The sequence below is a fragment of the Lytechinus pictus genome, chromosome 3 (genome assembly GCF_037042905.1).
Source record: "Lytechinus pictus isolate F3 Inbred chromosome 3, Lp3.0, whole genome shotgun sequence".
Lineage (NCBI taxonomy): Eukaryota > Metazoa > Echinodermata > Echinoidea > Temnopleuroida > Toxopneustidae > Lytechinus > Lytechinus pictus.
The window spans coordinates 3,895,653-3,910,616 of NC_087247.1; the positions used below are offsets into that span (position 1 = coordinate 3,895,653).

Consider the following 14,964-nt stretch of genomic DNA (forward strand, 5'->3'; position numbering starts at 1 on the left):
GAAAATTGCAAATATGTTGTTTATCCAGAGTCCAGGACGAAACTTCTGTTTTGATTCATCAATATTCGACGAAGACTCCTTGGTTGCTCTAGTTTCGTGAAGGGCATTTGACAATACATTTTCTTTGTTCTTGAAAGCGTTCTATACGTCGCGGTAAAAAAACCTCCCTATTATCATTGCCTTATCATTGTGGACAACATTCCTCATAAGAGCGAAAGCGAGGTATATCGCTTACTATTCCTTTTGCACATCCTTTTGTGTTATCCCAGTACCGAGGCAATTCCAGGTAAGCGGGATGACAAGTAAGAAATTGCAATGTATGGATGAAGATAATCTTCATTGCTATAGCTACCGTATAAGTTTTTTATTCGTTTGCTGGTGCATCTATTTGCAATAATTTACCCTTTTTTTAAGAACTGCCCAGTCAGAATCATCTTAGTCCCTCATTTTTGCGTTATACGAGCCTTAAACTGGCCCATTGTGTTGTTTAATGTTCTTTTCTTGTCATTATGTTTGTCTTAACTTCAGATCGTACGCTTTTTATAATTATGTTTGTGATATTGGTATTTTGTTGTAAGGCCTTCAAGGTCAACCAGTCTGCCGATTACTGATGGAGTCAACCTACTAAAAAGACTTATAGATAGATAAATAAATGAATGAATAATGAATGAATAAATAAATAAATAAATAAATAAGTAAACAAATAAATAAATAAGTAAAAAATAAGGAGCAGACAAGATTAAAGCGTTTTAGTAGTCTATTGTCGTGATTATTGTAATGGGAATGTTTATATTTTTTTAAATAACTGTTTACAAAAATACCACTTGCATAGAATTTATTAAAGAAAATTATCGTAATGGTTTACCAGAGTTTTTTTTTCGGCTACGTAAACCAAAGAAATTAAATCATATCTCATTTTATTTACAAGTGCATTATGAAAGGTACTCATTCTGTTCTTGGTTACAAAAGTGTCTGGAATGTCCAGTTTTTAGGCTAGAATATTACAAATTTTTGGCTCGCGTGTTGCTTTTGCATCAGTTATTGTTTAGTAAGCTATACATTCTGTTCTTGGTTACAAAAAGTGCTTAGAATGTCAAATTTTAGGTTGGAATATCACAAATTTTCAGCCTGCGCTTCGCGCTCGCATTATTCGATTGGTGAGATATGTATTCTTTTCATTAGTCCCCTAATGCAGTCCTTATCAGGTTTCTTTTCTTGTCAGTATACTAGAAATTTTAGCTCGCACTTCGCGCTCGCGTCAATGCTTTAGTTAGATACACATCTTTTTCATAACAAAAACTGCTCGGAATGTTTAATTTTCATGTCTTATTACATAAGATGTCCGAAACTTTGAGCTCGCGATTCACGCTCGCAACATCTCGCAGGGATGCCCTTTTAACAGTAATTACCGCCATAATTGACCCCAAAGCCACTCTCACAACTTTAGATTTGAAAATTTTCCAAACCGCTCGCCCGCTAAAACGCACAACTACTTTAAGCAGATGATAATGTCATGGTGAAAATATTCGTTTGCACTAAAATGCCCATTTTCACATATAAGTGCCCTTTTTTGGCTGTGCCCCCCCCCCCCCCCAAAAAAAAAAAAAACGTTCCGCCGCCTCTGCTCCCTTTTCCTCAACATTATCTATTTTATAGGCCTACTTTTTAAAGTAATGCCGAAACACGTCAAGAAAAATCTTGGTTTGTTTGATCTGTAAAAGTCACCATAGTCTCTTGGGGATGGTGGCTGGGTAGCGGATAGGTAACCACCGAATCAAATAGAGAAGATATAACTGTGAGACGAAAAGACCACTATCCCATACCAATATCTATATATTTGCACAATATAACATAGAATTTCGAAGTTTTCGGAAGTTGCGATATACCATTTAACTCCCTGCTTATTTCCATTACACTGTTATAGAAAGAGGCGCCACCAAGAGGCGCCATGCAGAGTGACGTATGTTAATAAAGCGTGCGTAATTAATCGCGCGAATGCAGCTTAGTTAGATGTCGGTTATATTGCTAAACGAACCATTAATTTGGCGTCATTCATGCAATTTCATTTAGATCCATCGATTCATCATGTTCTAGTTGTTACTATGGTTTAATGTCAGCTTTTCCCTGGGTATGTCAAACATTCAGGAAGCCATGAGCAATGTTACGTGCCAACCACACAAATTAAATTTCTCACGAGATAGTATTTGGGGGATAAAATGATTATGTTCCAGTGCAATTATTCACTTCTGACTCTGTCAAATTTGGTTTAAACTCTTTATATCATGTCACATTCCTTATTAGATATATTTTATCATTATTGGAAATGTCAATATCAATATTACAAATACCCCCCCCCCCAAAAAAAAAAAAAAAAAAAAAAATGAATGGATAAATAAAAAATCGATTTCATGTTCGGTAAGAGGTTATAAAAAAAAAGCATCAATAAAATAACTGAAATGGCAACGTATTACATAATTAAGAATCGTTCCCAAAGAATAAACATGAGTGAATGATTACAAGATGACCAAGGTACGGCTATAGGATATTTTCATTTCAAGATTACACTCATTATATTTTATCATCGTTGTTGTTGGTTTTATTTATAAATGATTCATGTCTTGAAAGTGATTTTGATAATTATTTAGGAAGCTTGGTCCCGACCTCATTTTAATAGCTGCCTATAAATATTCATTCATAAGCATGATTTCGCTGTACAAAAATGATACATAAGGACAAATACAAAGATGGTACCACCCAATTTTACAGATGATGGAATGGTAGTCAAGGGACACTTGGGCAATTACAAGCAAATAAAAAAGGTCCCTCTCGGTGTATAATATGAATACATATATGGTTCAGTAATAAGCCATGCTATACAAAGCTACCTTCTGTGTTAGGTAATACATCATCATAAAAGTAATGATACAGTCACAAAAACGAATCCGACTCCAAATCGAGATATTCCCTGCCATTGGTTATATCGTGATATCTTCTGTCGATATGGAGCCGGTTTAACGGATGTGACTGAGCACTTGCTCGAGTACCGGCGCTCTGGGGCGGCATCTACAAACGTCCCTCTTCCCCGCCAGGTATATCATTTACTATACATCAAAGTGATTGGATGTACAGACACACGTATGCGTTATAAAGGTATAATGTAAAAAAGGGTAGAAAGACCTATGCCCTTTGCAGATGTGATTATTGTCAATCAGTATATGAGGCTTCTAAAGTTACTTTTCTTTTGATTCACTGTTGCTATACGAAGTCATAACTTTCTTAACGATTTGCTAACAAACCCTTGATTTATTTTCGTTTTAAGTCTGAAATGTTTCTTATCCCCTTGAGTTGTGATCAGATTTCAGTATGCATGGTAATTGCCTGTTGACCAATAAGACGTGGTACTTCGGCTGCAAGTTCAAATCTGAATAGAACAAAAAATAGGTTCATGAAAGCTTTTCCTCTCTATGAAAAATTTGCGATAATAACCACGATATATGTAATTCTACCTAATATCTTGTACCTAAGTAAAGTGTCTCAACGTTCTTGAGTAATGGGGACAATTTACTCTGCGGCAGTTCTACTTAACCATCGTTAAATAGCTTATGACGTTTCAGGGCATATACATGTATTTTAATCGGGTTCCCATTTATAAACCTGGGTCGATAACAGTATGATGGGGTGTCCAAACTTCGCGCACATTTCAAAAATATTCATCAGGCTTAAATTTTTTCACAAAATATTCATAATTTATACAAAACCAATTAAAAAAATAGTTACCACATTGACGGCAAGATCGTAAACTATAAAATCATGGACGAAAATGTAAAGTAGGTCAAGGGGATTCGCCGGTATCGCGATCTCAAAATTCTATTCCGATCGGCGAATGCGCGCTGTGCTGGAAAACCGTTCAGAAAAAGTGTGACCTAACTTCGCGGACCAAAGTTTTTGTGGACATTTAAACAAAAACTCAAGCTCAAAAAGTGAAATACTTATATCAGATTGATGGCAAAATGCTATAGAATCGGTTAGTACCACATTTAACTCACATTTTTGATGATTTCTGCTTGCAAAATGGTGATATCGTGATGCTTGTTGAGAATATCAGATTTCTTAAAAACGGGCGCTAAACGTGACAAATTTGCCGATCTTTTGCCAATATTTTCATGAATACTGAACTCATCCTAATGAAACTTACACCAAAGGGTAATTTTAGGTCGCTTTTCACGTTGATGATGTCAGATTTTAAGGATATTGCCTAGTTTTTTAGATAATGACCGTCCGCGAAGTATGGACACGCGCGAAGTTTGGACTCACTGCCATACAATACCGATTTTAGAGAAACTAACGTCATGGGAATTATATCGACAAACAAAGTAAAACGGTGGATCCGAACCACTACGCCATAGTGTCTTTGACTAACATCGTATCAGAATATGGATATTTGCTGATAATACTAGAGTGAATCTTATACTTTTCATCTGCTTATATATTTTCCTTCACCTTCATGCGCACTTCTTAAAGTTATAAGACTAATTCGCTGTTACCTCTTCATAGCTTACGAATCCTAGCTGCAAATCTTTTGAGTACAATTTTGTCCGGAGAAAATCGTATTTTTACTCATGAACAAAGTAAAAAAATAAAAATAAAGTGGCGAGGATTTGGTGGATTTGCTTTTCCCGCATGTACATTAAAAGCCTAAAAGGCCGTCAAATCTAGATGAATCTAGATAAAACTATTAACACCCCTGCCCCTCCCCCTTCCTATGAAGAATATTTTGATGATTACAAAACTCTAAGAATTGTCTTTTTATTGGAATTTTCAATGAACTATATAAATGGTCTCAACTAGAATTCATCCCGTAGATTAACATCTGAATATCAATCCTCTGAATTTACTCTTTGATTATTTTCAAGACGGAATGGCGCCCCATTGTCACTTAATGGCGTTGTTAACCCTTGTGGCGAATTCAAGCGCTGTATATTACTTCACCCAGCATGCATAGTAAGCTTATGAAACTAATTAATTAGACGTGACATACATATCCATCCCCGGAAAATCATGTCATGCTGGTTCCGTTTAATCGTGTATTACCTATAGATTGTCAAAATCTAAAATGCCCAAAAATTATCAGCAGGTTTTGCAGTAGCCTTTGCAGTTGGTCTTTAAAAACAGGTATTTCGATATCATATATCATATAAAGAGAATATGTCTTGAGTGGCGAGTGGGTTCGATGTTTTGTGCGTGTCCGTGTGGGTGTGCCTGTGTGGTCTGCATGATATCCTGGTTGATTTTGAAAATCTCTTTATATCGTATTAAAAATGAAAAGATTTAGTGGATCGAACGAAGTTACGAATGCCAACGGTATTGGAGAGGACTTGATGGGCAAAGGTGCGCAGTCTGCAATTTGCGTACAGACTAGAAATGCAGTGATGAGAGGTTGATGACATTGCAACCTGCAGTTGGGGGGGGGGGTAAGATTAATGAAAGTAGCTTCAAAATATCATTGCTTTAAGTACACTCTCGCTATGTATGCAGTGTGTAGCATATCTTCCATCAGTGTGTTTATAACCATATCTTTTTTTAATAATGTTGTCCTTTTGATTGGTGTCTGAAAGAATGTGGAAATGAACTGAACCATAATAAATCAAAATCAAAGTTTGAAGACACTTATTGCATAGAATAAGGAGGAGAAATTGAGTTCCAATTGCTTTCCTAAAGAACCCCGGACACGGGTACTCAGTATTTCAGGCAGTTGTATAGTAGTAGCGCCGACCACCAATTCAGCCTTACATGGAATCTACCACTTGTCAGACCTCAAGGGGTTTAGAAGTAAACTCGAAGCGGGTTTCCCTAAGGCCTACTTAAAGCTTTCTACCTCACTCGTGACATATTGCGAGTCCAATAGATACCTTAATGGATGGGAATGCATGAAGGTGCGATATACGACGGCGTTCAAGGGAATACCGTCATAGGTCACCCAGTCACTCTTCGATGTGTGGAAGTTCCTTCGTTGATCTCGGTAATGAATGGTATTAATTATTAAGAATACAGATTAGATAGATACAAAAGGTTATGCAGCTAGGAGGAATTAAGACGTTATATCCTCGTCGTTTAGATTGATCAGCTGTGAAATTGTTTGAGAATGACACCATTCAGCATGCAATATGATGTAGGTCACACTGTGGCAGATCAGATCTGTTCGAAGCTTTTCTGTCGAATGTACTTTTCCTTTTTTTATAGTGAAAGTATCGACGTTATCAAGGAAAATAGGCCAAGATTTAACATAACTCTTTCGAATACTACCCCCTCCTCTCCCCCCTCTCTCTCTCACGCACACACCCACTCACCCTTTATCTCTTTCTCTCTTCCTCCCACCCCCTCTCTCTTTCTTTCTCTTCTCTCTCTCTCTCTCCATCGCTAACACATATGAAATTATAGACACGCACATGCACCCACACACACACCATTTCACACGAACGCAACCACGCACTTACAAAAATCTTGCCTCCAAACATTAACAATTATTTTGTACAACCGCTGTTGGCGCCACGGCGGTTGCTACCTACTTTACTCCTTTTTTAGCAATCACTATAAGAAGGAATGCAAACCGCTGGTACTTATGATGGAAACAGTCGAGGAAACATCTTTGCAAGGAAACTTTCCTGAAAGGCATCTCAAGAAGACAGCTACCCTTACTCCTTGCCCCTCGGTCTGCACTTTAATGTAGTCCTGGTACCTCGTGTGACCCATAACCCCCGAGGGTCCGTTGTTTTAATCGAGTAGGAACTGCTTAACAAAGAGACAACAATATCATACGTACCAGGGTGTCATTCTGCTCTCGGAGATACAAGACACAAATTAAATTGATTATTCAGAGAGGAGTCTTCGAAACAATTATCTTAATGGAAAATACACAAAGCAAAATTTCAAGTCGAACTTCTATTAAGACGCGATGGTATTTTTTTAGTACTATCAAACTTATTGAGGAGTATCATATTTTTTGTATTAAAGTGAGAAATTATATTCATCTCTATATTCACCTTTACTCACTTTTCCATTTTGTTTTGAAATCCGTTGTTACCCTGATATTGATTGATAATTCTTAAAGATTGTGAAAGATTAACAGTTAGACGCAGGAAAAATTGTCGTTGTAATACACTTTGACGGATCATTATGTCGTCTATCCATATATGACCGTGTATCCCCGAATATTATTCGCCGTGTCATGGAAACGGTTTGCCATCTGAGTATAGTACTTTAGTATGGTGATACATGACTTGGCGTTAAATATCATTTAAGAATCAACGGATGGTATTCTTGCAAGTTATCGTGGGTTGAAGTCCAGAATACACGTGATTTTTAACTTGTACGAGACGTTAGGTTTCGTCTTCTTTGAAATTAATTATATGAAGCAAAGAAAATATAGCAAGAAATGTTATATAACCCTTAGATGTTTCCTCTCTCATTTTATTGCAAATTGATTTCTTACAACTCGTTTCGCATAATTCAGTTTAGTGGAAACTAGTTGTAATACAGATTAGTATGCGCAATGCATCAATGTGCTTTTGTTAAACTATGTGATGATGCCATTTTGTTCAGCAGGCCCGCTCCCTTGAAAACTCTTGTCAACCTAAAGACAATCAAGGTTTATGACCGAATCTTTCAGATTGAAAATTCATCTTCAAACACGTAAAACATATATTTCCTTAATAACACTGACAAGAAAACAAGTTTTGCAATGTGAGATGGGTGCAGGAATTGATGGGCCACCCGAAAGTGCAATTTTTCTTTTCTTACATTAAGAATTTTTGGCTAAGACAGAAAGAAATTAATAAGTGTTATTTCTTTATTTGGATTTGTATACCTTATCATTTTTGTGTATTAAATTCCAGTATTCCAGTGTTAAGAAGTTCTACAGACTTGGAAAAATCATTTAGCAAATCTTTGCAATTTAAATCGTCTCTATGTCGTTGAATTGTTTACCTCTTAACCCAGTCTTCTCGTTATCTGTATCTAATGGCGGATCCGAGATTTATACGATGTGATGCACAAGTCTAAGCTTATAATCTCTCTCGTTTTTTTTTTTGTTTTTTTTAACTTTTGACCCGGAATCGGTTTTGGCGGTTCATAATGAAACACATATTAAAACTTGACTATACGTTGTACTCTTGTGTACAGTCCACAATATTTTTTATCGTGACTGGAGTAGTAAAATGTTTCAGCAAACATTTGACTTTAGAAATTTGCGACAAGGTCACGGTGATATCACAACTCAACCCACATAGCTGAAGTTTTTTTTATTAGATCACTTCTGATGCTGGCAATGATTTCGGGAACTTGATCTCCGCCATTTTGTTTGGTTAGGGTTTGTTAGAAAGCAGAGGTACTGGAGGTTGGGGTGTGACCGTGTAATAATCAGTTGACCATCTGTGTTTGGACAATTTTAGTTGATTCGGTCAAACGTGACAAATCTTGGCTGGACGATACGAAACTCAAAGCCGCTCTGAGGCTCTTTATATGCCCAAAGGTGCTCGTTTAAATCGATTTTTTTTTTTGGTAGGTAGATAGACCGCACTGGGTTTTAATGTGAGATTGTTATTCGCGGCTTGGTAGCCTGATCATGGTCCATTTTGATGACAGGATGCATTGCCAGATCAGTTACTTTCACCCTTTAACAACCACTGAGGGACAATATTCACCAAGTAGCTACAGGAATGAACTGATGCAATATTCTCTTTAAATTGTCTGATTTGAAAAAACATCAAATTTCTGTCCCTTTTCCCTTTCTTTCTTCTTGTTAAATCTTTTTTATGTTTTGGTTGTTATGTACATTTCTCTCTCATTTCTCCTCATCTTTTCACCCCTCTCATTCTCTCTTCCTTCTCCTTCTCTTCTTCCCACTTTCTCCTCCTCCTCCACACTTCTAATTCTTCGTACCTTTAGATGGCGAATTTTTCTTATTGCTGCATATACGCCATCTATGAAAAGGTTTCTTAGTCCTCTGGAGCATTGGCTGCGTCACAACCATAGATTGCACATAAAAAACACCAAAATAATTGACTAGAATGGTATAATTTTCCTCTGGGAATAGGGAGGAAAAAACGGAAAATGGAATAGAATTTTATCGTTTGAATGGAAACTTTTCTTTTCTAAAAGCCTTAGGGTTTGAAAATCAAAGACGGTTAGACCCTTCCGTCACAATGAGCACAATGCTGTTTCCGTGCGACCATATTTTGAACGGATACGATTATTCCTCTTTCACATCCCTGTCTTGCATTTGAACTATTAATTAATGAGGAACAAACACGATCACACCTGCAATATTTAGTATCGCATTCCTTTAGTAAACTAAGGTCTAGATTTTCTTCTTTACCAATTATTTTATGATCACTGTATTTCTGTATAAAACTTGCATGTATATTGATAATGAATAATTGTTTTGAAGTTATTTAAGTCGAATTTATATCTTAATCAAGCAACCCATACTGTTTGTCATTTCCTTTAAACAAAAAGAGGTTATTATTCTTCATTAGGCAGAAATTAGGTTGAACTTTCATCTTTTATTTTCTGTTATTTCTTAAATCATCTCTTTCAAGTTCTGAATATGATGGAATGATACATCTGAAACACCTTCCTTAATTTTTTTTTTTTATGATCAGGTTACTGAACTTGCTGAAAAGTTATGCTTCTAACGCGGTCCTGGATGAGGATGTGGATGACGTGACCTTTGACACCAACAACCTCAGGTACAAAGTTCAAAAGGTTGACCCGAGCGTGTTTAGAGAATTCGAGAGTACCACCTACACCGCTCACTTTGGCAATGGCACTGATGAGGTAAATATTATAACCTAGGCTATAGTGTTAGTAGTGTAGTTAAGGAAAAATTAAAAATGATTTTAAGATTTTAACAGTTAATTACCTACGTCGATTTTTTTTAAGTTTGACGCTGAAAATTGATATATGCATAAGAGTGTGTGAAAATCGTAAACTATTTGTTACAGTATTTTATTCACAAATTAATAATAAATTAATATATTCACATCATAACAATGATAAAATTGAATATATTTTAACTGTGACAATCGAAGAGATGTAACTATCAAAGACTTGTAATTATATTATACATCAAGCATGTAAGTTTCAGGGGCCTGCAATAATTGTAAGCAGACAACTGCTTGAAAGAATATCAATCAGGATAGAGGGTGCAAACTCATAACTTTGAATGAAATGTTATAAGATATTTGTAATTTATATAATATTGACTGACTTTGAGGGAGATAGCAAATATATTTCACAAAGTAGTCTCATATTGCTTTGAGTATTTTCGAGGGTATTTTAGGTCTACTGAAGGATTGTGTTAGGTATCCCTAAAAAATTTACGCCAAAGTTATTATTATTATTATCATTATCATCATTATTATCATTATTATTATTAATATTATTATTATTATTATTACTATTATTATTATAATTATTATTATTATCATTAGTAGTAGTAGTAGTATCTACAGCTGTAAAATGTGTAATTCAAGCTATTATTTTGGACAATTTATATACCCGTTTGCTTGTCGCTGCCTCTGATTACATTTTTTTCATGACCTTGATGATGAAGCAATCCCGTAATTTTGTAAACCCTATTCATGCAAGGCTTTTTTTATTCAATTCGATTATTGAAAATTATTTGCAGTCATCTCGTCATATTCACGTTCAGTCACCCATAGATGAATGGAATACCAAACAAATTAATAATGTACATTTTGACGATAGGTCACTGTATATGAATGATGCTATAGAGTGATGAACCCTTTGTCCAGTATATTGGGAAGAACATATACATAGGGGGGAGGGAACTCATGGGGCGGGAAAATGCTAATTTATACATTAATTATTTCAGTTTGCGTCGCTGTTACGTTATGTCTTTTTTTATTGCTTTAGCTGCATACATTAGTTGTTTAAATGTTATTTTTGCATGATTTTGGTTTATGTCTGTTCTGATACAATCTATCTGCTCTATTTATTACAGTGTAATTTGATTTGTGTGTTCACAGCTGCAATTATCATTTCGTTTGATATTTTCTTTATTATGTTTGTATGAATTTATTTGAATGAATATTAATAAAGATTACTACAAAACAAAATATTCATGTATTGGTTATTATATTTTACCCTTATTCTACACTGTTAGAAAATTTATCTTTAAAATAAAAGAAGTTCCTGCAGCAGAGTCTCGAAAACACCTGTAATATTACCAGATTGCGTAATCTTACAGGAAATTGGTATTTGGTGTATGGAACCTTACAAATTTCCTTTAATAAAATACCATTTTCCCCTTTTTAAACAGACCTGTTCTGTTAAATTGCAGAAAAATTCCTATTTTATGAATTTACAGAATAATTATGTTATTGCTTTCTGCAAAATCTTGTTTTCTGTATAAAATCTTGTTTTTTTAACAGTGTAGAGCCCCTCGACACAAAGCGTAGTGATCAATCTTACAATTGAGTTTTTAGCATGCTTATAGTCACACATAATGTAGCTCACACGTAGTTCAGCGGGGAAAATGAAATCAGATCCCGTTACCTAAATGATCTATTAAATGTATTCTTGTTTTATATACACATTACTGGAGTTCAAAATATTAAATCTTGACATGGATTTTGGTTGATTCGAATATTCATAGAAAGTTTGTTCAAATACTGAAATAGCAAGTAAAATATACTTGACATATTAGTTTTCGAATGTTGTTAACCAGATCAGTGGAAATTGATTTTTTAAATCAGAATCCAATAATTGCCACTTTAAATAAAATGAAAAAAATAATAATCATTATGATTTAAATGATAAAGAATTTAACTCTGAATTACCAAATAGAATAGTGCAGTTTCTTTCTTTTTCTTTTTTTGAGAAGGTAAAAATTTGGGTGATTTACCCGACCGGTATATAATGTATGTTATATATTGGCAGTGCTGAATTCTTAATTTATTTACATTAAAAAATCTCATATTGGCTGGTCATATTGACCACAGTGCTTGGGTTCATCGTCGGTAAATAATTGCTCAGATCTTCATATTTTAAGTGTTGATGAAGTGTGATTAATATTGTTATATCCTTTTGATATTTCCCGCCATGCAGTCGAACGGTGTGTCTATATATCTTCCGCATTCGATTATCCCACCCGATTCTTTCGCTGCCTCTCACGGACTGCGTATGAGGTTCACGGCTCTGAAGAACAGCAAAATTTTCATCAACAACGATACCGAACAGTACTCGGTAATCGATGCGGACAGTCAGTTTATCATATCTGCTGAACTAACGAAGTATCGGGTCAGTGATCTCAACGTGCCCATCGAATACAGCGTGCCTACGCCGAAGGTGAGCTTACATGAAATATAAATACACACACATAATCTGTTTTTCACTCAATTTATTTGTGTCTTCCTTCCCTCCTTTCCCCACTCTTTCATCCCATTTCTATTTTGTGTTTCTGTTGTTTTTATATAAAAAAAATCACCTTATAGATGTTTCGTTTATCTCTCTCTGTCATATCGTTCTTTCATATTTTTCGTTTCTACTCCCCCCCCCCCCTCAGCATGCCATATTTTTCTCAATCCGACTCAACCCAATCTATGTTTGATAATTTTAGCCCAGACAGTATATGTATCAGCCACGCTAGATAGAGGCAATCCTTATTTAATATTCAAACTTTTTGAAAGTTATTTCATATCCACAAACCTTAAGACAGAATCAGTTAACATCTACCTAAGATGTGCCGTATTTTTTCTTTTTCTTTCAGGATTGTAGAAAATATCCGTCACATTATAGTAATAATGTGATTTACGCATGCAACGACACACTGACAATGAAACGACCCTACCGTGCTTTTTAATTTTTTCCCCATTTTTTTCTTCGAAAGCATAAAAATGAACAGTAAGCGGATACCACTCAATGAACTGTTCAGCTCAATGCCACTGTTTAAACTCAATGAAACGTTTATCACTTTTCAGTATCATAAGCTACCAAAAACACAAGGAAAGTTATTAGACCTATATGTGTTTCATGGCGTTTGCTTTTCTCGAAGTATACCCAATTTTGTTTTTACGGATGAGTCCACATCTACTCTAGATTTCAAAATGGCATGATATTTGTATATGTATCTTATTACACGGGGGGTAGTCTTTATTGCGATATCTATCGCATGCTGTGATTGTCAGTTCAAACAGGTTTTGATCCTACATTACTACCTGATATTTTTCGAAGTTTTTTTTTTTAATTGCATGTAGTCATGTGAAACTAGGCCGATGTTGATGGTTTTCAATATGATTCACTCACATCCCTTTTAAAACTTACATAAGAGAATATGAACCATTTTAGAGTATTGCTACACTGGAATTAACAGCATCATAGCGAATTAATGGTATTATATCAGTTGTGAGTGAAAAGGGGCACATTTTTACAAAATAGTTGGGATATTGGCTAACACATAGGACTTTATGGCCACGTGCACCACTGATTACATAATGAAGATATTTGAAGAGAAAAGCAGTTAATATATTTTTCAACAACTAGTTTTATTAAGTTTTCTGATCTCGTATGAGATTTGGAATCTATTTTGTCGTCGAAAAAAGGTTTCGTAATAAATTGATTCACTAATATACGCAAGGGCTGACTTTTTCGGTACTTGGGATAAAACCACATGGAATGTAAATTAGTTAAAGGATATAATATACAATGTTATTAAAACACATATTAATGATGACTATGCAATATGATAAACAATCAATTGAATTAATATATCAACTCATCAATTATGATAGTACATAAAATACAAATATGACATCAAAAACTAATAATGAAAACAATAACCTACAATGAAATATTTATTACTCCATGCACTTGTATCGATTTTAATTCCACTCAATGTTTAGACGACACCAACGCTGGTGTTGGAAGCAAAGTGTATTGCACTTTCAGCACCAGAGGGTCAAAGAAGGCTGGAATATTTCGACGTTGATCTTTGATTTTGAAAATTCCTTCTTGAACTGAAGTGCTTACAAAGCTCTCGCACCGCTTTTTCAACGACCGATCGTGCAGAGACAAGAAGAAGAGAAGGAAATAGTTAAGCAGAAGACGAATAAAAGGGAAGGATAACGAGAGATGGAGAGAGAGATAGAAAGAGAGAGGTGAGAAACCAAGAAAGAAAATGAGAGAAAGATGGGACAGGAATTTCGTAATCGTGGTGTTTGTCTCCGCGTTGGCATCGTTTGAATATTCAGGCGATAAAACCTGTCGTTGTGTGTGCTGATTGTGTTTGTTTAGTTTAGCCTTACCACACAATGGGTCGTCCTAAATATGGATTCCCTCCCCTTGAGAAGCCTGTCATATTTCCAAGTGGCCAAGGGTATTCATATATATATATAATTTGTGAAATGAAAAAAAAAATAGGACATTTGCTTATTTGGTAGAACAGCGCAATCCTCAATCGACAGCATAGGCTGGTGTTGTGGTTTTATTATTTATTTATTTATTTATTTATTTTGTTTTATTTATTTTATACTGTAGGGTAGGCCTGTTCAGTTCTTAAAACTGCTTTACAAAGGCGCCCTGCAGTTTAAAATACATGTCAAGATAACTATGAACAACAACAACAAACAACATCAAAAATACAAAATACAAAATATCTAACATCAGAAACAATTAACACCAAAATATAGAGTGGGAAGTGACAATTTAAACATACATAGCATTGTAAATCAATGGAATATCATTTCGCTCTTTATCAATTCGTATGAAAGGCTTTGCATAATTTTTACAAAACTAATCTTTGGATCTTTAAGTAATAATCATGAATAGATTGTCCTTTGGAAGTCATTTTAATCACTTGGTACTCTTGTCATGTCTGTACATTTTTATAAGGATTTTGTCTTTATAATTACTTCCATCATAAGAAAAGCGTCCTTTATTTCGTAT

General features: G+C 35.0%; 1 protein-coding gene across 1 annotated transcript in view; it reads left to right on the top strand.

Annotated features, from left to right (window-relative positions):
• The window catches only part of LOC129256020 (adhesion G-protein coupled receptor G2-like), a 50,101-nt gene that overhangs the window by 7,431 nt on the left and 27,706 nt on the right, over positions 1 to 14,964 (top strand). Inside the window, exons 2-3 of the mRNA XM_054894329.2 lie at positions 9,660 to 9,834; positions 12,130 to 12,369. Of these exons, the coding sequence (XP_054750304.2) occupies positions 9,660 to 9,834; positions 12,130 to 12,369 (415 nt within the window). The remainder of the gene's footprint in view (positions 1 to 9,659; positions 9,835 to 12,129; positions 12,370 to 14,964) is intronic.